We start from the raw sequence: 19192 nt of genomic DNA on the forward strand, positions 1-19192 counted from the left end.
CTCCACAACTAGACTGAAGAACAAAAGGACAGCAACTTGTCTGTTCCCCTTCCCCAACTCCCCAGTGCTGTTCCCTTTCCCCTCCCCCAATTCCCCAATAAAATCTTAAAAAAAAAAAAAAAAAAGAAAAAGAAAATAGGGAAGAGATTTAAAAGTTGTCCAGTGGGGTTGCTATCCGCATCAGTGGAGCCTGCTTTCCTTTGCTCTGGCTCATTTACTGCCACTCTCCCCACTCTCTGCCACCTTGAGTCAAAGTTGCCAGGCTCTCTCTTGCCTCTGGGTCACAGCCCATGCTATTGCCGGAACTCCTTCTCTCTGTCCAGTTAATTCCTGCTCATTCTTCAAGTCTCCGTTTGGATGTCCCTTTCTTTCAGGTGTCTGTCACCTGCTCATGCCAGCCCAGGTGTCCTCTCAGTACCCCCACATTCTTGAGTTTCCCACCACTAGAGCAACATCACACAAGGTTGTACTTAAGTATCTTGTCCACCACTATGCCTTCATGTCCAGCCAAAGGGCTGGCCCACAGAAATATTATAATAGTTGTTGAAGGAACGAAAGACTGTGATCTTACTGATAGTTATATTTTAAAAACTTAGATGTGCCCAGTGTTTCGCAGTTATAAAAGGGCTGCCACACTGTTTTCTTTCACGTGACACCAAAGCCCTGTGACTCTGGCAAAGTAGGGATTCCATCCCTGTTTTTTTTTTTTTAAGATTTTATTGGAGAATTGGGGGAGGAGAACAGTGTTGGGAAATTGGGGAGGGAACCAGCCAAGTTGTTCTTAAATCTTCGTTGTGGAGGGCGCCAGTCACCATCTGGCTTCCCGTTGGCAGCTCATGGCCTCTAAGCTCAAGGTGCCGTGTTCAATCTTAGTTGCGGGTGGGTGTAGCCACCATCCCATGCGGGAGTCGAACCAGCAGCCTTGTTGTTAAGAACGCATGCTCTATCCACTGAGCCATCCAGGCAGCAGCTCAGCTCAAGGTGCCAAGTTCAGTCACTGAACAGGCAATCTTGTTGTTACACCAGCTGACCCATCCTGCCACCTGTTGGCAGCTCAGCGACAGCTCAGCGTCACTGGCCCATGTGGGGAATGAACTGGAGGCCCTGTTGTTCAGAGCTCCCGCGCTTAAGCCAACTCTTAACCAACTGAGCCACTCAGCCGGCCCTCCATCCCTATTTTTACAAAGGGGTAAACTGAGTAAACTCTGGAGAGCTGAAATGGCAGAACTTGATTCCAACTCAGGTCGGCCTGATTCCAAACCCAGTGTCTAGTGCAAGACACAACTGGATAGTCAGAATTGAATCACTTGACTCCAACTCTCAGAGAGAAACTGTCTGGTAGGGGAGACGGGGCACTTTTGCAAACAACAATAGAAATTGGAAAGAGTTTCATCGGATGCTATGGGAGTCAGAGTAGGTGGCATTTGAAAATGGGCGCTTGAAAGGCGGGAAGGACTTGTCCGTGTGGGGACCGGCAGAGGTAGAGGAGCCAAACACGTTAGCTCAGACCCCCGCAGGTTCCCTGAACAAAGCCGCTAGGATACCTGTTCGCATCTCCTGAGTCCCTTTAAGAGCGGCCCCACCCCACTCAACCATCTCCCGTGTCAATCTAATTCCGATGGCCAATCATAGGAAAGGAAAGATCACTTCCGCGCCTCAACCGCACTAGGGGGCAGAGCAGAGGGCGTGAGTGAGCCTAAATTGGTCATGTGACACACCCCATTGGCCAGAGGCCGGAGCGGCGAGGAACGGTTCAGCGACACTCATTGGCCAAAGAGGGGGGTTGGCCCTGCGTGAGGCCACGCCTCCCAGCGGCTGAGAGGTTGGTTGCGCGGACGCCGGGGAAGGAGACGCTGCCCTTCCGCAGCTATGGGATCCCGGGTGAGTGGCGGCTGGGGCTGAGCCTGCCGGGCGGTTGGGCGGCGCGGCAGGGCCTGAGACTGAGGCTTGCAGCAGGCGAGAGCCGGGCCTGGGCGGGGGTCTAGCTAGGTAGGGGAGCAGGCGTCCGAGCTCAGCCGGACTAGAAGGGCCCGATTAGAATGAGCAGGTATCTGGTCGTGGGCGGCGCGAGAGGTGGAACGAAAAGTACCCGGTCAGTGAGGAGATGCCCGGGCCTGGAACGTTGTGGGGATCTGAGCAGAGGCGTAGGTCCCTGACGCGGGCTGGGAAAGTACCCGGGATGGAAGGAGCAGGTGCGCCGGCCCTGGGCGGCGCCAGTGGGCACCTGGAGGACACTCAGGGATATTCTGGGGGTCGGGGCAGGAGGGGAGGGGGCCTCACTCGGGCTGCCCAAGGAGCTGTCCGGGATGGAATAAGCAGATTCTGAAGACCGGGAAATTGCTGAGGTTCAGTGCGGTAGTGCCCGGTGCCCCGGCTCGTCAGACTGGCGAGGTGTCCAGGATGGAATGAACTGAAACTGGGCAGAAGGTGACTCAAGAGAGTGCCTGGGCTGGGGTCATTGCCGGGGCCAAGGAGGACAGGGGGGCTGCTAAGGCCAGAGTTATTAATGGGATCGTTCAGGGCCAGGGAGGCGGTAACCAGGTGGAAGGAAAGTGTGGGCAGTCAGGCTGAGCGTGTTGTAAGTGCCATGGTGGGGGTGGAATGAATAGGTTCCTGCCCAAGGTTATAGGGCAGGAGAGGTGACTGCCCAGGTGGGGATGGCATTAGAAGTGTCCCCAGAGTGAGGACATTGCCGTGGGCTTGTCATCATGGGGAAGAGGTGGAGGCTTCTCTGGTGGTGCCAGGGGGATGGATAGGCCATGGTTGGGCTGGATCTGGACGCATCACTGGAGCGAAGCAGGCTTGGGGGCAGGTATTGTCACCTCGCATCGGCTGCTCTTTCTCTCAGTTGGGGCAGCAGAGGCTGCTCTCGACTTTCCTACAGACATACGCCAGGCCTCTCAGCACTGTCTCACTCCCGGAGCATGTGTTCAGGCTCATCTTTATAACTCCATGTGGGCTTTTCACCTGGGAAACCAGAAGTCCTTCCGGTGTGGCATGGAGGGAGAGGTGGCAGTTGTAGCAGACAGCTCAGGGGAGACGACGTAGCCTTGGGATCTCCCAGAGCTCAGGTCACATCCCAGCTTGGCCATGTATTCATTGACCTTGGTCAGGTCACTCACCTCTCAGAACTTCTGTTTCCCCATCATGTACAGTGGTGGTTGTGAGGGTTCTACAGGTGACGAGACTCAAAGCCCTCTGTGGACTTTGTGGGACTACAGTCCCAAGCCTGGTCTGTAGAAAGTGCTTGGGAAAGAGCTGCTGAAGCGGGTGAGAGGGATGGCTTAGGATGTTAACCCTGGCCCTGACCACTGGCAGTCACATAGCTCAGTTTGCAGCCTCCTGGCAGGATGTCTCCTACCCTTGACAATATGAGTTTCCTCAGCCCTAGAACATTTTCCTGCCAGCCCCCCTCACACACTCCCAGCCCAGCCCTAGAGCGAGACTGATAGGATCATCCTTCTTTCCCACTCACTGGGGATATGCTGTTTCTTGTGCTGGTCCAGTGACTTTGGCCACCTTCCCAGGTGTATTCCTTCTGCTTGAGGTCCCAGGGGACTTTGAAGACATCTCTTGCCTTGGTGGTGGCGTTTGGGGTGCACCCTGCAGGATCTTGGGGACTGGGCTATCTGTGGTTAAGCTACTTATTTGCTGGCCTTGGAATGGGCAGTGGGGTACCTCGGGGGTCTCAGAAGGCCCCAGGGGAAGATTGCCCTTGTACAGTCTGTGGGTCATCTGGGGCTCGCCACTTCCTGCTCTGTGTCAAATTTAGCAAAAGGCTTGAATTAAGCACAGAGTCTTGGTCCAAGTCCTGACTCTACCACATACCAACTTTGGACTCCTGACAGCCTCTGTGAGCCTCTGTTTCCTCGTCGGAAATTGGCAAGGGTGGGAGAGGTAGAGAGCATCTACTTCACAGAATTGGAATCATCCAGTGAAATAATGGAAGTGAAGAATCAGCACAAAATATACACAGATGTGTAGTGGCTGTGATTATTTGAGGAAATACCCTGCTGTTTTCATAATACAGGCCACAAGAAGTAAAATATTCCTGGCTTTGTGGGAGGTGAAAAAAATGTAATGGTTCTCATTCAGAGGCCTGACCCTTTAGACGCCTGAGATTGTTGTTTACCAAATGAGCCATGAAGTTTGAGAGTGACCTATGCGTATCCATCTCTGGTGGGAAGAGGGTCTTTAGGGCATTTGGCTGCCTTCCTGCTGGTGGGTGCAGAAGGCTGCGGCCCCGGTTCCAGGCCTGGCATTTCACTCTTGTGTGCATTTCTCTGTGCTCACATGCACACGTCCTTGTTTCTGACTTGGTCATCTGTCTTGCAGGTCTGTGGAGGGACCCTCTGGTATGTGTGTCCCTGTTTTTCTGGGGCGTGGATGGTGCCCGGGACCCAGCCAGCAGCCAGTTGAAGACGTTCTCTTTGGAAGCACTTGGCCCTGAGGGCTCTTGCCTGGGGTGCTGGTCCTGCCATGGCGTTCCGGAGGGCTGAGGGCATGTCCATGATCCAAGCCCTGGCCATGACAGTGGCCGAGATCCCTGTGTTCCTGTACACGACATTTGGGCAGGTACAGCTTGGGTGGGTTGTTGCCCTGCCCTTTAATCACTGTGGTGCCTGACACACTGAGCCACTGAGCTTCAGGAATGCAGGGCCCTCATTACTGCTGTCCCAGTGCCTGGTATCTCCTCTTTGAGCAGAGTAAGAAGGACTGGGTATGAGTCTGGGGCCCCAAGCCCGGTTTTCACCTGCCAACCTCAAATGTCTGTGCTGACCAAGCCTCTTAACACTGACTAAAGCTCTGCCCTGTGGGATGCAGCCCCATCTAATGGGCTCCCAGTCCAGCAGGCAGAGAGTGAGGGTAGAGCAGGGACGCATCCAGATGGGACCCTTCGAGGAGTCATTAAGAAATGGAGGTGGCAGAATGGTTTCGATTTCTGTCTCTCTGTCACCTTGAGCATGTGTCTTAACCTTTGCAAGCCTCCGATTCCTCATCTGGAAAGGATGGGCATTCAGACAGGTAACATAGGTCAAGTCCTAGTGCAGTGCCTGGCGTAGTAGGTGCTCAGTCGCTGCAGCTGTTAGAATCATGACCGATGGTGTTACAGACGCCTGCTGGCCCCTGGATGTGATCTCCTTGGCATCACCATGTTGCCGTTCTCAGTCCCCTCTTTACATCTCTGTGTTCGCAGTTCAGAGAGGCTGGCCAGGTCTCCCCTCTTGAGGTGGCTGCCTCTCTGTTGTTCCTGGTCAGCAAACACCCACTGAGTGCCTGATTCATTCCCTGTTCCTTAGTGCTCCCTGGGCAGCTCTGCCTGCCTCGAGGCTCTCCTGGGGAGATGTAACCGGCTGCCCCTCTCTTCCTGCAGTCTGCTTTTTCGCAGCTGCGGTTGACTCCAGGCCTGCGGAAGGTCCTCTTTGCCACGGCCCTGGGGACCGTGGCCTTGGCCCTAGCTGCTCACCAGCTGAAGAGGCGACGGCGGAGAAAGAAGCAGGTCGGCCCCGAGATGGGAGGCGAGCATCTGGGCACCGTGCCCCTTCCCATCCTCATGGCCAGGAAGGTCCCATCGGTGAAGAAAGGTAGGTGTGAGGTGGTGGGGATGGGCCTGACCGAGTCAAATCCCAGCTAGATCCCTCTTAACTGTGGGATCTTGGGCTAATGACACCCTATCTCCAAGTTCCTCTCATCTGTGAATGGGGTTGAGAGTAGAACCTCCTTCCATGAGTCATTGTAAGGATTTGGTGGGTGATGTGGCCAGACCTGGGTCCAATAGGTGGCGGTTATTCTCATTATTTGAGGACCCTTTGGGAGCACCCAGGTCCAGGGAGGGATGTCCCCCGGCTCAGGAGCAGGAAGAGCCATCTGGTTCCTGAGCCATATGGCCAGAGGGTATTCTCCTTTTTTTTTAAATTAAGGTTTACTTGTCACCTTTTTAACATACAATTCTATGAGTTTTGACAAACATATAGTGGTATAATCACCACCACAATCAACTTGTTCTCTCCTGCTCTGAATCCCCTCAGGTTCTTTGGTTGCCAGCCCCTCCCCCTTGCCCCCCAGCCTCAGGCAGCCACTGATCTGTGTTTGTGTCTGCTGGTGTGGCTTTTAAAACCTCTTATGGCCCCTGTTAATCTTGTCACCCAGCAACCCTGTTTGCCTGCCTGAGTGTGTTTTAGATCTCTAAGACAAGGAGTTCTCATAGGCTCTCATCCGGGGAGAACCCTGTTTCAAGTAGCTGACGTTTCCTTATGTGAAAATGAATTTTCACTGTGAATTATCATGGCAAAAGGGGAGTTTTATCTTTACAGCTGCAAAAGGAAGCTTTTAGATGAGTCTAGAACAGGACCTAAGAAATGCTGATTAGCTGGGTGTCCATTTTGTGTTGGTCCCTGGGACACCCGGAGCCATTCCAGCACCAACCTCTTCCTTGCCTACCCTGTACCACTGCCAGCCCCTTTGGTTTCACCTGATTTTCTCTTTCCTACTTTTGTCACTTAAAAAAAAAAAACCTTTGGTACATTTTTTTTTTTTTTAAGATCTTTATTGGGGAATTGGGGGATGGAAACAGTGCTGGGGAATTGGGGGAAGGGGAACAGACAAGTTGCTGTCGTTTTGTTCTTCAGTCTAGTTGTGGAGGACGTTGCTTCACTGGCCCAAGTTGGCACCATCATTGCGCTCTTCCTGGGCAAGGCACATCAGTCGCCGGCTTCTGGACGGCCGCTCACTGCAGCTGCTGGCCGCTCACGCTGGCTGCTGGCTACATACGGTAGCCCATGGCAACCCACTGCAGCAGTGGCTCTAGCCTACACCGTTGCTGGCCTCATGGCAGCCCAGCTCCAGGTCGAGCTGTTGTTCAGCATCTTAGCTGTAGAGGGCAGTGTCACTGGCCCTCATATGTGGGATCCGAACTGGGGCCCTCTGGCGTCCCAAGCCAGTTCTTAACCATCGCGCCACTCGGCCGGCCCCCTTTGGTACATTTTTAAAAGATGTTGCCTCGAATCCTTTTTGGAAGGAGAATTTCATATTAGTCCCTTAGCCAGCAGCACAGGAGAAGTGGCCAGACCTCATGCTCAGCCTTATCCTGGCGGGTCCGGACCCCTCGTCCCGGCCAGGCCTGGGGCCGGTGACAAGGATGCAGTAGTGAATGGGATGACAGACAGGGGCACTGTTCTGCTAAGTGTATGCGCTTGGGGTGCTCTGCCGTCACCCTGACTTAGAAAGTCAGGACAGGCTCCAGATGGGGAGGAGGGCGAGGGTGGTCAGAGTTGGGAACAGCTTGTTCAAAGGCTGGATGCAAAGCCCACGTGACCCCTGCCCTATTCCTCACAGGCTACTCCAGCCAGAGGGTGCAGAGCCCCAGTAGCAAGAGCAATGACACCCTGAGCGGCATCTCCTCCATCGAGCCCAGCAAGCACTCGGGCTCTTCCCACAGCTTGGCCTCGGTGAGGACAGGGGAGGTGGGGAGGGTGCCAGGGTGCCTGCCACAGCCTCAGGGCTCAGTCCCCGGTCACTAAGTTGGGTCTCGTTTCTTCCCTTAGCAGCCTTATGGATTGGTAGGAAGATGGGAGTAGAGATTTCATTCATTCATTATTCATTCGTTCACTCACTCACTCATCACCCATCCATGCAGACTTTTAGAAATTGTCATTGATCACTCACTGAGTACCAGGCATTGTTGAGAGAAAGCTGGATAGGAGCAGAAGAGAAACTTATGGCCCCTTGGGAAAGATACTTTTCTATGAAAGTTCACTTATTCATTCATCAGACATTGAGCAAGCGCCTGCTTTGTGTCAGGGACTCTGCTAGGTGGCTGAGGGCACAGAGCTAAATAAAACAAAGAAAAGTTTATTTTCTCTTGGGGAATGGCTCTGGGCCCATTCACTCACCTAGTTATTCATTCATTCAGCCAGCACCAAGCCCCAGCTCCGAGACAGGCCCTCCCTGCGGACCCAGGGCCGAGCAAGAGATGGCTCTTGTCCTGCAGGAGCCCACAGCCTGGCAGGGCAGGTGGCCACTCATGTGGGAGAGAGGTGTGGGCGACAGTGGGCCCTGGCTGGCACACATGGACTGGGGGATCCCTGTCTTCCTTGTCTGACTGGTGGCGGAGTCCCGGGATGGGGTGAGGAGTGAGCCGAGGGCAGATTTCGTAGGAGGCTGCTGGAGTCTGAGCTGGGCCTTGGCCACAGTATTTCCTCTCACCTTGGTGATATCTGTGAGGCGTCATCAGGCCCTTGGAGTTGGTGGGCCGGGCTGTGCTGAGGGCTGGGCCGTTGCAGTCAGGGCTGGCTTCAGGCGTAGTGCCTGGAGAGGGCCTGCGGCCTGCGGCCAGGCGTGGGGGAGGCTCGGGCCCAGCAGAGGGTCTGGGGAGGCTTCATCTCTTGCCCTTGGTTTTCTGCGCTGCTTGGCACCCAGATGGTGGCGGTGAACTCATCCAGCCCCACGGCTGCATGCTCAGGAACATGGGACACCAGAGGGATGGAAGACTCTGTGACCACCAGCGATGGCAACGCTGAGAGCCTCTACATGCAAGGTACAGGCTAGGTGGCGCCTCGGGCTCTGTGGGGCAGGGCTGGCAGGGGAATGGTCTTCGGGAAGCCCAGGCCGGGCCCAGGACAGCTCTCCAGGTGCTGCTTTGCAACTCCCCTCCCCCTCCTCACCCCCAAACCCTCATTCAAAGATTTCCAGCCATTTCTGGACAGGGGACGGTCTCTAGGAGCAAATCTGGTCTGAATGAAGGCCTGTAAATTGCCCATCCTGGAAAAAGTGATCGGGACCCCGCCCACACAGCCCTGCCTGCCTCCGCGCTCCTGAGTCCCCTCTGGAGCAACACTGTGTGGAGCCTGGCTGCCCTCCTGCTGCTGGGGACCTGACTCTCCCTTTTTTCCTACCTGTGCTCAGGCATGGAGCTGTTCGAGGAGGCTCTGCAGAAGTGGGAACAAGCACTGAGCGTGGGGCACAGAGGGGACGACGGCAGCACCCCCACACCGGGGGACAGTCTCCCAAACCCCGAGACTTCTTCAGAGGCATTGTCTGAGGTAGGTGGTCCCCTGCCCCCTGGCCATGGAGAGGGTTGGTGGGCAGCCAAATTCTGGGAGGCAGCCTAGCAGCTCTCCCTTCTGCCAGCCAGTTACTCGTCCCCTTGGGTGGGAGCTTTCCCCTTGGCCAGGATGTTGGTCCAACCAAGTAAAACATAAACGTAACGTGCTTACACGTGCCTGGCACTTGGTAAGTACACTGTAAAGCACAGTGATGCTTGTACTCTGATCCCGACCATGCGTTCCTGCAGGACTTAAGGGAATAGCCTGTGTTCATAATTGAGGGGATCACACGGCCTTTGTCTTGTCTTGTCTTTTTGTACTTTTTTGGGGGGCACCATTCAAGTTTTTTATAGTGAGCATTTAATTCAATATCAGGAAAGAGATATAAAGTAAAAAAGCTAAAATAAAACATTTTTGTGAAAAGCACACTTAAATACATCCCAGGATGGATGTTCTCTGAAACATTGTTTTGTAACAGTTAAAAAACACAAAAAACTGGAAACTGTCTCAGTGGCCATCAGTACAGGTCTGGAATTAAAAGGCCGAGGGAAGCTGTGTGGTCTGATAGGCTGCTATCTCCACGATATATATCATTACGTAAAAAAAACCAAGTTGTAGAATGTGTATAGTATGGCCCGTGTTATGTTTTTTTTTTTTTTAAAGATTTTTATTGGGGAATTGGGGGGATGGGAACAGCGCTGGGGAATTGGGGAAAGGGGAACAGACAAGTTGCTGTCGTTTTGTTCTTCAATCTAGTTGTGGAGAATGTTGCTTCACTGGCCCAAGTTGGCACCATCATTGCGCTCTTCTCTGGCGAGGCAGATCAGTCGCCGGCTTCTGGACGGCCGCTCACTGCGGCTGCTGGCCGCTCACGCTGGCTGCTGGCCACACACGGTAGCCCATGACAACCCACTGCAGCAGGGGCTGCAGCCTACACTGTCGCCGGCGACTCATGGCAGCCCAGCTCCAGGTTGAGCTGTTGTTCAGCATCTTAGCTGTAGAGGGCAGTGTCACTGGCCCTCATATGTGGGATCCGAACCGGGGCCCTCTGGCATCCCAAGCAAGTTCTTAACCATCGCGCCACTCGGCCGGCCCCCGTGTTATGTTTTAAAACACATACGTCCTGTGTCTCTGCGCTGTTGGTAACTGCTGGTATGTGTGTGCATTTTTACGTCCCTCCAACAGATTCACAGGAAACTGTAACAGTGACCCACAGGAGAGGGTCTGCAGGGAAAGTGGAAAAGCCTTTCATTGTACTTGTCTGTACTTTCAGTACTTTCTTTACTGTTGCCTTCTAATTTTGAGCACATGGCTTATGGGCAGGGTTTATATAGGTGGTGGCATTGTGGGTTGTTTCTGTTTTATTTGTTATACTTTTCTGTATTTAAAAAAAAACAAAAACAAAAGCCCTATGAGCTCCTGTCCCCTTTTGGAGCAAGGTCAGGGGAGCGGCATCTCTTTGGGGAGCGGTCTGACAACATCTGGCAGGTCAGTCGGGGGCTGGCCAAGAAATGGGGACAATTTCAGATGTTGAAAAAAGAGGCGTTTTATCCAGGGACTTGGTTGCACAGGCAAGAGAGGAGCTGAGGGGCCCTGGGCCTGGAGGGGTGTGCCCAGAGCCAGGACCAACTCCTGGAACTAGAACGTAGAGCCATGGCAGGGCCTGACTGGTAAGGGTCATCCTCACTTTAGGGAAGGTGGGGCAGTGATATGGTGTGAGGCAGGATGAGTTTCTCTGCCCACTTCTCCGCCCCCTTCTTTCCTCTAGCTGTGCCTCCATTGGCTGCGAGTCTGGGGAACAGTATGGAGCACCAGGATGGGGGCATGCCTGGCACAGGCGGTAACAAGTCGAGGGTGTGGGTGTCCTCCACTTCAGCTGGGGGTGTTAGCTCAGAGGCCTGTCACACAGGCATGACCCCGTAGTTCTGGGGCACAAAGGTTGGGAAATGCATAGGGTACAAAAATGCCTTCAGGCCCTAGGGCACAGCTGTGTGAGGTCACCTCTGCGTGTGGACAGATGGAGTGTGTGAGGGCAGAGGGAGGAGGTTTTATTTCTAAGATTGCATTTATTGCTAATACTACATCTTAAAATTCCAAACTTGCATTGTTTTTCTTACTGTGAAGACAATTAAATATTCCTTATAAAATAGTGAAAACTACAGAAATAGAAAAGAGTGGGGAAAAAGAGCCCAGGCTCTGATCAGGCAGCTCATGTTGTGTGATGTAGGTGAAGCCCTCGACCTCCCTGAGCGCTGGTGCCCTCCGCAGGACACCAGTGCCAGTCATATGATCCGGGCCCAGAGTAGGTGCTCAGTAAATGATCTTTGTCATCAGTACTGATGCCCAGAACCCTTCATCCAGGTGGAACCACTTGACATCCTTCCAGGCATTTTTCTTTGCTAAACATTTTTAAACAAGTTTGTTGAAGTACAATTCTCATACCGTGTAATTCACCAATTGAAATTGTACAATTTAATTCCTTTTAGTATATTGAGAGTTGTATGAATATGTCACATCATCGCAGTTCACTTTATAGCATTTTTGTCACCCCAAAAAGAAGTCCCATATTCTTAGCAGTAATACCGTCCCGCCTATTCCTCCATCTCCCCACCGTTCCCCTCCCCCCCATCCCTAGGCAATCGTTGATCTACTTTCTGTCTCTGTGGAGTTGCCTATTTTGGACATTTTTACAAATGGAATCATATAATATGTGGCCTTTTGTGACTGGCTCCTTTCACCTAACAGTGTTTTCAAGGTTTGTCTTTGTTGTGACATGGCTTACTGCTTTGTTTCTATTTGTTGCTGAATAAATTCTGTTATGTGGATAGACCACATTTTATTTATCCATTCATCAGTTCATGGACATTTGTTTTGTTTCCACTGTTTGGCTTTTATGAATAATGCTGTTGTGGATATTTGTGTATACGTTTTTTTGCGTGGCATGTTTTTAATTCTCTTGGGTATGTACTCAGGAATGGAACGGCTATGTCATAAACTCTCTCTTTAACATTTTGAGGAACTGCCAGGCTGTTTTCCTCAGCAGCTGCACCATGTTACACCCCCACCAGCAGTGTACGAGGGTTCTAAATCTTCACATCCTCGCCAACACTTGTTATAGTCCAACTTTTTTGTTGTTGTTGTTTTGTTTAGCTGAGCCATCCTGCCACCTGTTGGCAGCTCAGTGGCAGCTCACCTCGGGCCATGAATCGAACCGGGGACCCTATTGCTCAGAGCTCGCACTCTTGAGCCAGCTCTTAACCAACTGAGCCACTCGGCCGGCCCTGGTCCGATTTTTTTATTCCAGCCATCCTAATGGGGGTGAAGTGGTCTCTCATTGTGGTTTTGATTTGCGTTTCCCTGATGGCTAATAATGTTGAGCAATTTTCATGTGCTTGTTGGCCATTTGTATATTTTCTGTGGAGAACTCTCTATTCAGATCCTTTGCTTTATTTTTAAATTGGTTATTTGTCTTTTATTTTTAAGTCGTAAGGTTTCTTTATATAGTCTAGATACCAGTCCCTTATCAGAAATATGACTTGCAAATATTTCCTCCCATGCTTTGTGTTGTCTTTTCACTTTCTCGATGGTGTCCATTGAAGCACAAAAGTTTTTAATTTTGATGAAGGTCAATATATATGTTTTTCCTTTGGTCATTTGTGCTTCTGGTGTCCTATCTAAGAAACCGTTCCCTAACCCCAGGTCACTTCACAGAGACAGAGCTGGCAGATCCCTGCCAAAGCTCATGGCTCTGCCGGCCACATAGAGCGGTGTCTGGCCCTGGGGGGCAACAGAGCAAAGTGGCCAGTGAGTCTGGAGTCCCATTGGCCTAGGGTCAAATCCCGGCTCTGCTAGGCTCTAGCTGGGTGGGCTGGGAAATGGGGTCATAGTATTACCTGCCTTTGAGGGACACCAGGAGGCTGAACTGCGGGGTGCCTGGTCCAGGGCAAGCACCATTTCCATCGTTATCGTCTGAGCTCTTCCGTCTCTCTTTCTCCCCGGTGGCCTCAGGCCCGAGTCGGCCCCTGTCCTCTCCCTGGCGTCTGATTACGTGCAAGTGCAGGATCTGGCAGCCTCCATGGAAAACTGAATTGGGCCTGCCCGTGCCTGGCCCCTTGCCCCAGAAGCTCCTAGGGTCAAAGGAGCAGTGTCCCCTTCTTCCCCATGCCCTGTCCTGGAGGCTGAGGGTAGCAAGGAGGTTCCTGAGGCCACAGGCTGCTGTATCTTGGGTGCATTGCCTTCTTAAGCGCGCACAGTTACTAGCAACAGTGGGGTTCGAACCCAGCTCTTTCTGGGCTCCTAATTGCTCTCATGTTACAGTGATAATAACAAGTACGGTAATTATTGTAATAGCTAGCACTTACTGGTTGTCACCATGGGCCGGTCTTGTGTGAAGTGCTTTGCATACCTGATCTTGTTCATGTTTTCCCTAAGATCATAGGAAGTAGGGGCTTTTATCTCAGTTGACAGATAAGAAAACTGAGGAAACTGAGGCTCAGAATGGGGATGTTATTTGCTGGAGGTCACGCAGTTCAGAACTGGTAGGGCCAAGGTCTGAATTCAGGTCAACTTGGGACTAGAGCAGTGCCGCCAGTAGGAAACCATATACCTCATTTAAAAGTTTCTAGAGAGGGCCGGCCAAGTGGCACGTTGGTTAAGAGTTGGCTTGGGATGCCAGAGGTCCCTGTTTCGGATCCCACATATGAGGGCCAGAGACACTGCCTTCTACAGCTAAGATGCTGAACGACAGCTCAACCTGGAGCTGGGCTGCCAAGAGTCACCGGCGACAGTGTAGGCTGCCAGTGAAGCTGCAGTGGGCTGCCGTAAGCTACCGTGAGTGGCTGGCAGCCGCCATGAGCCGCTGAGAGCCGCCGTCCAATGGCCGGTGAGCAACTGCCTCACCCGGGAAGAGCGCATTGGTAATACCAACATGGGCCAGTGAAGCGACGTCCTCCACAACTAGACTGAAGAACAAAAGGACAGCAACTTGTCTGTTCCCCTTTCCCCAATTCCCCAATAAAGTCTTAAAAAAAAAAAAAAAAGTTTCTAGAGAGCACGTCAAAAAGTAAAAGGAAACGGATGAAATTGATGTTACTAATATTTATATTTTATGTGATGTAGTATATCCAAAATATTGGGTTGTCGGAAAAGTCATAACATAGTTTTTCTATGTATTTCGTTGCAAATATGTGTCATGACTTTTCCGACAACCCAATATTATCATTTCAACATATAATTGACATGAACAATCACTGAGACATTTTGTTTATTGACAGACATTATTGTGGCAAGTGTTCTCTGAACTATTGCTTCAACAAACCAGAAGACAAGTTTTTTTTAGTTCATGTCTTTTATGAAATCATAATTTATTTGGTACCAAGTGTTAGAAATCCAATGTGTTACATTTACGGCACATCCCAGTTGGGACTGGCCACATTTCAAGGGCTCCCTGGTCACATGTGGCTGGTGGCTCCTGTATTGGGCAGCTCAGGTCTAGACATCCCCTCCCCCAGGGGCTGGGATCCCTCATCCATGGTGAGAGAGGGGCGTTGGCATGGGGAGCTTGGAGGGCACCGGGTTGATGGGCATTGTAACCGCAGCCGGAGTCCCAGCGAAGAGAGTTTGCGGAGAAGCTGGAGTCCCTGCTGCACCGGGCCTACCACCTGCAGGAGGAGTTTGGGTCCACCTTCCCATCCGACAGCATGCTGCTGGACCTCGGTGAGCTGGGCGCCTCACAGGTTGTGGCGGGGTGGGGGCAGGCTGGAGGTGGAGGTGGGGAGGCGGTGAGAGAACCGGGGCGTAACTCCCTCAGTGCATCAGGCGAACCGGAATCCCCTGAGGCTGACAGCACCCAGGGAAGGGCCCTTTCACCTCTTCCAGTCCAGGGCCTCACTGCACAGATGGGGAAACGGAGGCCCTGGAGGGACAGAGGCGTCCCCTCACATGTGGCAGACAGGAGCAGAGCTGGAATGAGGCTTGGGAGCCCCTGGCCAGTGTGCCTTGCCCCATCCCCTGGGGAGCAGGCTTTGGGCTTGTGTAGCGACATCTCCCTGGGGGTTATTCTAGGTCTTTGGTTTGAGCTCTCTTCTGTGGGCAATGGGTGACCTGAGGGGATGGCTCACATGGAGAGGAGCCCAGAGCAGGCCACAGAGCCAAGAACAGAGTCTTGCTGTTACCCTTCCCTGCTGAGGTAAAGGGGTGTGACATCACTGAGGGAAGGAGGTTACTCAGCCAAACAGCCAGTGTTGTCCTAGTGCCCACTGGGTGCCGGACCCTGTGCAGTGAATGCGACGACCCTCCTGGGCCCTTCCCTGGGTGCTGTCAGCCCCAAGGGGGAACAATAGACTCCTAAGTGTCCACCTCCCCAACTCTACCAGTGGCAACACAGGCCCAGTGAGAGCCGGCCAAGGCGACACATCCTCCTACAGCCTTTCCCTGAGTGGCTTTGCCTTTTGGAGGTATCCTGCTCCCTCTGGCCTCCCCATGTGGCAGAGAAAGCAGGTGGGGCTTTCAGGGCTGAGGGCTCTGTTCATTTGTTCCACAAGCCTTTCCTAAGTGCCCTTGAAAGTCCAGACCTCCTCAGCCCTTGAGTGGGTGGGAATGGGAACGCCGAGTGAGTGGCCTGTGGACTCCTTTGAGTCCTTTGGTATCAATGGCTAAGTTTCAGCTTGTCAGAAAAGGGAGGTGACTGCCCAGGGCCACATAACACAGTGCAGCAGAGTCTGCCCCTGCAGAGCTCAGGGGCCGCCAGGCCTCAGGGTCCAGCAGGGTGGCTGAGGGCATGTCCCCTCAGCAGCCTCGCTTCTACACCTAACTCTGCCCACCTTTGAGGATGTTGTAGGATTGAAGGAGGTGACGAGCCCAGGGTCTTCCCGCACAAGTGCTCAGTAAATACGAGCTTAGCGCTTGTCAGCGTCATCCACCCAGAACTGGGTGTTCTGGGCTCTACATACGTGCATCCCGCTTGGTGATCATGGGAGTCTCAACTCAGCCCTTTTCTTCCTGCTCTTCCTTTTCTTCCAGAGCGGACCCTCATGCTGCCCCTGACTGAGGGCTCGCTGCGTCTACGGGCGGACGATGAGGACAGCCTGACCTCAGAGGATTCCTTCTTTTCTGCCACCGAGGTGACGTGGGGCGGCGGATGGTGCACAGGGGTGTTTGGAGTGAAGGCCAGCCTTCTGGGCGACCCTCGGTGTGAGCACCGGGTCATGGGAAAGTAGCGCTGTTTCCTCTGACAGGAGCAGAATTTGGCGGTCACCAAGTGCTGCTCCCCAGGGATTCCACACAGCTGCTGGGTACAGGAAGGCCTGAGAAGCCGGGGGTCATAGATCCTGGGGGTGAGGTCAGGGGTCCGCTCCCACCAGCTTCAGCCCACGCTGACCTCTCCCTTCTCCAGGCCGCATGCCTGTTGCTTCGCATTAGTCTCCTGCCATGGTCACGTGTGTCGGGCACGGCTGTCCTGGCCTAGGGTGTGAGGGTGTGGGCGCAGGTTCAGTAGATGGTCTCTTTGGGAAGGGCCCCTGAAGAGGGGGACAGGGCCAGAGTTGAACCAGAACCCAGGCTTCCTGCCTTTTGGGCTAATGTGCCCTCTGGCATCCCCTCTGACAGTTTGGCCTTTAGGGTGTCCACTGGGCAGGTGCCCTCAACCCCTGGGTGCTGTTGGCACAGACTTTGACATGCTCTTCCCCTCCCCCTGCACCCTCCCCTAGCTCTTTGAGTCCCTGCAGATTGGAGATTATCCGCTGTCACTCTCCAGGCCCGCTGCGGCCTATGAGGAGGCCCTGCAGCTGGTAAAGGAGGGAAAAGTGCTCTGCCGAACCCTCAGGTGAGGGTGTGGGGTAGGAGGCCGGGGGCGGGGCAGCTGGCGTGAACCCTGTCCCCTTTGGAGGAAGCTGGGGAAAGGAGCCACGCTTGGTGAGGACTCAGCTGGGTCAGGCTGGCTGCGCCGTGGTGCTCCTGCCCCACCACGGAGGGCGTAGGGTGGCCCGAGGACCAAAACAGGCAGGCCTGGAATCACCAATGACCAATTCATATAATGAATTAATTAAAATAACAAGAGTTCGTATTTGTTCCAAGTTCTCGGAGTCCAGCCAATTTAAGTTATGTGTGTTTAAAGTTCACTGACTAAAATGGCTGAAAGCCCCAGTGATTTGAATAAAGGGTCGCCAGCCCAGGGCACCTCCCGCTGCCCCGGAAAGCCCTGCAACAACCCCCTGCCCTGGCTTTCTGCCAGCTGGGAGCACTTTGGTCATTTTGGTCCTTTGTCAGGGAGGGTCCTTTACTGTTTGGGGCCTCAAGGAGGCCACGGTCAGCCCAGCCCCTAGTGACCAGACCTGCCAGCTGTGCCCAGTGCCATTGAGGCGGACCCGTCCTTAGAGAGCATCTAGTCAGCCTCTTCCTTTGGTTTGGGGGAAACCAAGGCCTAGAGGAGGGGGGCAGGCACCGGCCCAGGGTCACCCTGCCAGGTGAAGGCAGGGCCACCTGGGGCTCCACCCAGACCCACATGGGGACATTGCTAGGTGAGGCCCAGGTGACCTGACTGTGCTTCCCCTCAGGACAGAGCTGCTGGGCTGCTACAGTGACCAGGACTTTCTGGCCAAGCTGCATTGTGTGCGGCAGGCCTTTGAGGTGGGTGTGCTGCAGGGCCACCAAGGGTGGATGGGGCCGTGGACGCGACAGGCAGGCAGGTCTCCTGCTGGGCCTGGCCCCATACCTGGCCCCTCTACACAGATGTGTCCCCTGCATAGCACATGGTACTGCCCTCTCCATGGACGTGGGGACCTGCCAGCCCGGCAGCTCACTCTCCTCCCGTCCTCACTCCTAGGGCCTCCTGGAAGACCAAGGCAACCAGCTCTTCTTCGGGGAGGTTGGCCGGCAGATGGTGACGGGCCTAATGACCAAGGCTGAGAAGGTAGCTGTTTTCAGGGTTTCATCCCCCCTCACCTTGTTTAATTTTTATTTCCTTAACTTTTATTTGGTTCTAAAAAAAAAGAAAGAAAGAAAGGCCGATCTGAAATGAAGCTGAGGAGGTTCGACTTTGTTCTGTAGGCTGTGGGAGAGCTGGGAAAGGGTTGGGGGCTTTTCCCATGCTAATTGAAAAATACGGATGTTTATGGCTTTTTATTTCTGATCACATTATACTATGGCTTTCCAAAATTCACCGACTATGAAATGCAAACCATAGGTCTCTCTGAAATCCACCTGCCCACAGTCTGAGATACGAGTGTGTCCTACTTAATTTCATGGACTGTATCTCTTGAACTTGTTATTTAATTTTCAGGGCTCGGGGTGTGCCCCTCGGACTGTTGTGCAGCTTTGTTTTGCCGTGTAAGAGAGTGTTTGTGTCAGTCCACACAGTTCCTTTGACCGATTGTGTCGTATCCTGTCGGGTGGCTGGCTGTGGCTTATCCGTTTCTCCTATGGATGGGCGTTTGGCTTATGTCTGATTTTTCAGGGTTACAGACACCACTATTATCAGTCTCTTCCAGATATTTCTAGGTACCTGTGAGGTTTACTGTGAGGCCAAGCCCTGGACGTGGTAATACTGGGTCCTGGGCTCAGACATGGAAAAGCCTGGCAGATCTTGCCAGTTTGCCCTCCAAAATGTCTTAACAGCTTAAGTCCCCACTAGCAGTATAAGAGCGTGTCTCCTTCCTAACATCCTGGCCAGTACTTGATATTACTTTTCTAATCTTTATTTTATCCATGCTTGATGTTTCTTTGATCATTAATGAGGTTGCATAAATTTCACTTGTATATCTTTCCTTCGATGGGTTTAACTAAAGCTGAACACGCCTTCTCCCCATTCAGTCCTTCCTCACCTGCAGAGTAATGGTTCTAAAACCCACCTCTGACCTCGACACCCAGCTGCTGAAGTCCCTCGCACACTCCTGCTGCCCCTCCCCAAGCTTCATGTGGCGGCCGCCGTTTTGCGCACTTTGCCTCGTCCCAACTGCAGGGCTCAGGCTTCTAGTGCACACCATATTTTCTCCCCAATCGGGGCCTTTTTATTTTATTTTATTTTATTTTATTTTTAAAGATTTTATTGGGGAATTGGGGGGAGGGGAACAGCGTTGGGGAATCGGGGAAGGGGAACAGACAAGTTGCTGTCCTTTTGTTCTTCAGTCTAGTTGTGGAGGACGTTGCTTCAC

General features: G+C 53.0%; 1 protein-coding gene across 1 annotated transcript in view; it reads left to right on the forward strand.

The window, feature by feature from the left end:
- The first annotated feature begins 1710 nt into the window (after positions 1-1710).
- The window catches only part of MIGA2 (mitoguardin 2), a 24136-nt gene continuing 6654 nt past the window's right edge, over positions 1711-19192 (forward strand). Inside the window, exons 1-11 of the mRNA XM_019637986.1 lie at positions 1711-1881; positions 4336-4575; positions 5375-5585; positions 7336-7448; positions 8419-8536; positions 8905-9041; positions 14642-14759; positions 16065-16165; positions 16751-16866; positions 17597-17669; positions 17866-17952. Of these exons, the coding sequence (XP_019493531.1) occupies positions 4480-4575; positions 5375-5585; positions 7336-7448; positions 8419-8536; positions 8905-9041; positions 14642-14759; positions 16065-16165; positions 16751-16866; positions 17597-17669; positions 17866-17952 (1170 nt within the window). The 5' untranslated portion in view covers positions 1711-1881; positions 4336-4479. The remainder of the gene's footprint in view (positions 1882-4335; positions 4576-5374; positions 5586-7335; positions 7449-8418; positions 8537-8904; positions 9042-14641; positions 14760-16064; positions 16166-16750; positions 16867-17596; positions 17670-17865; positions 17953-19192) is intronic.

This window comes from Hipposideros armiger, unplaced genomic scaffold, assembly GCF_001890085.2.
Source record: "Hipposideros armiger isolate ML-2016 unplaced genomic scaffold, ASM189008v1 scaffold_3, whole genome shotgun sequence".
Lineage (NCBI taxonomy): Eukaryota > Metazoa > Chordata > Mammalia > Chiroptera > Hipposideridae > Hipposideros > Hipposideros armiger.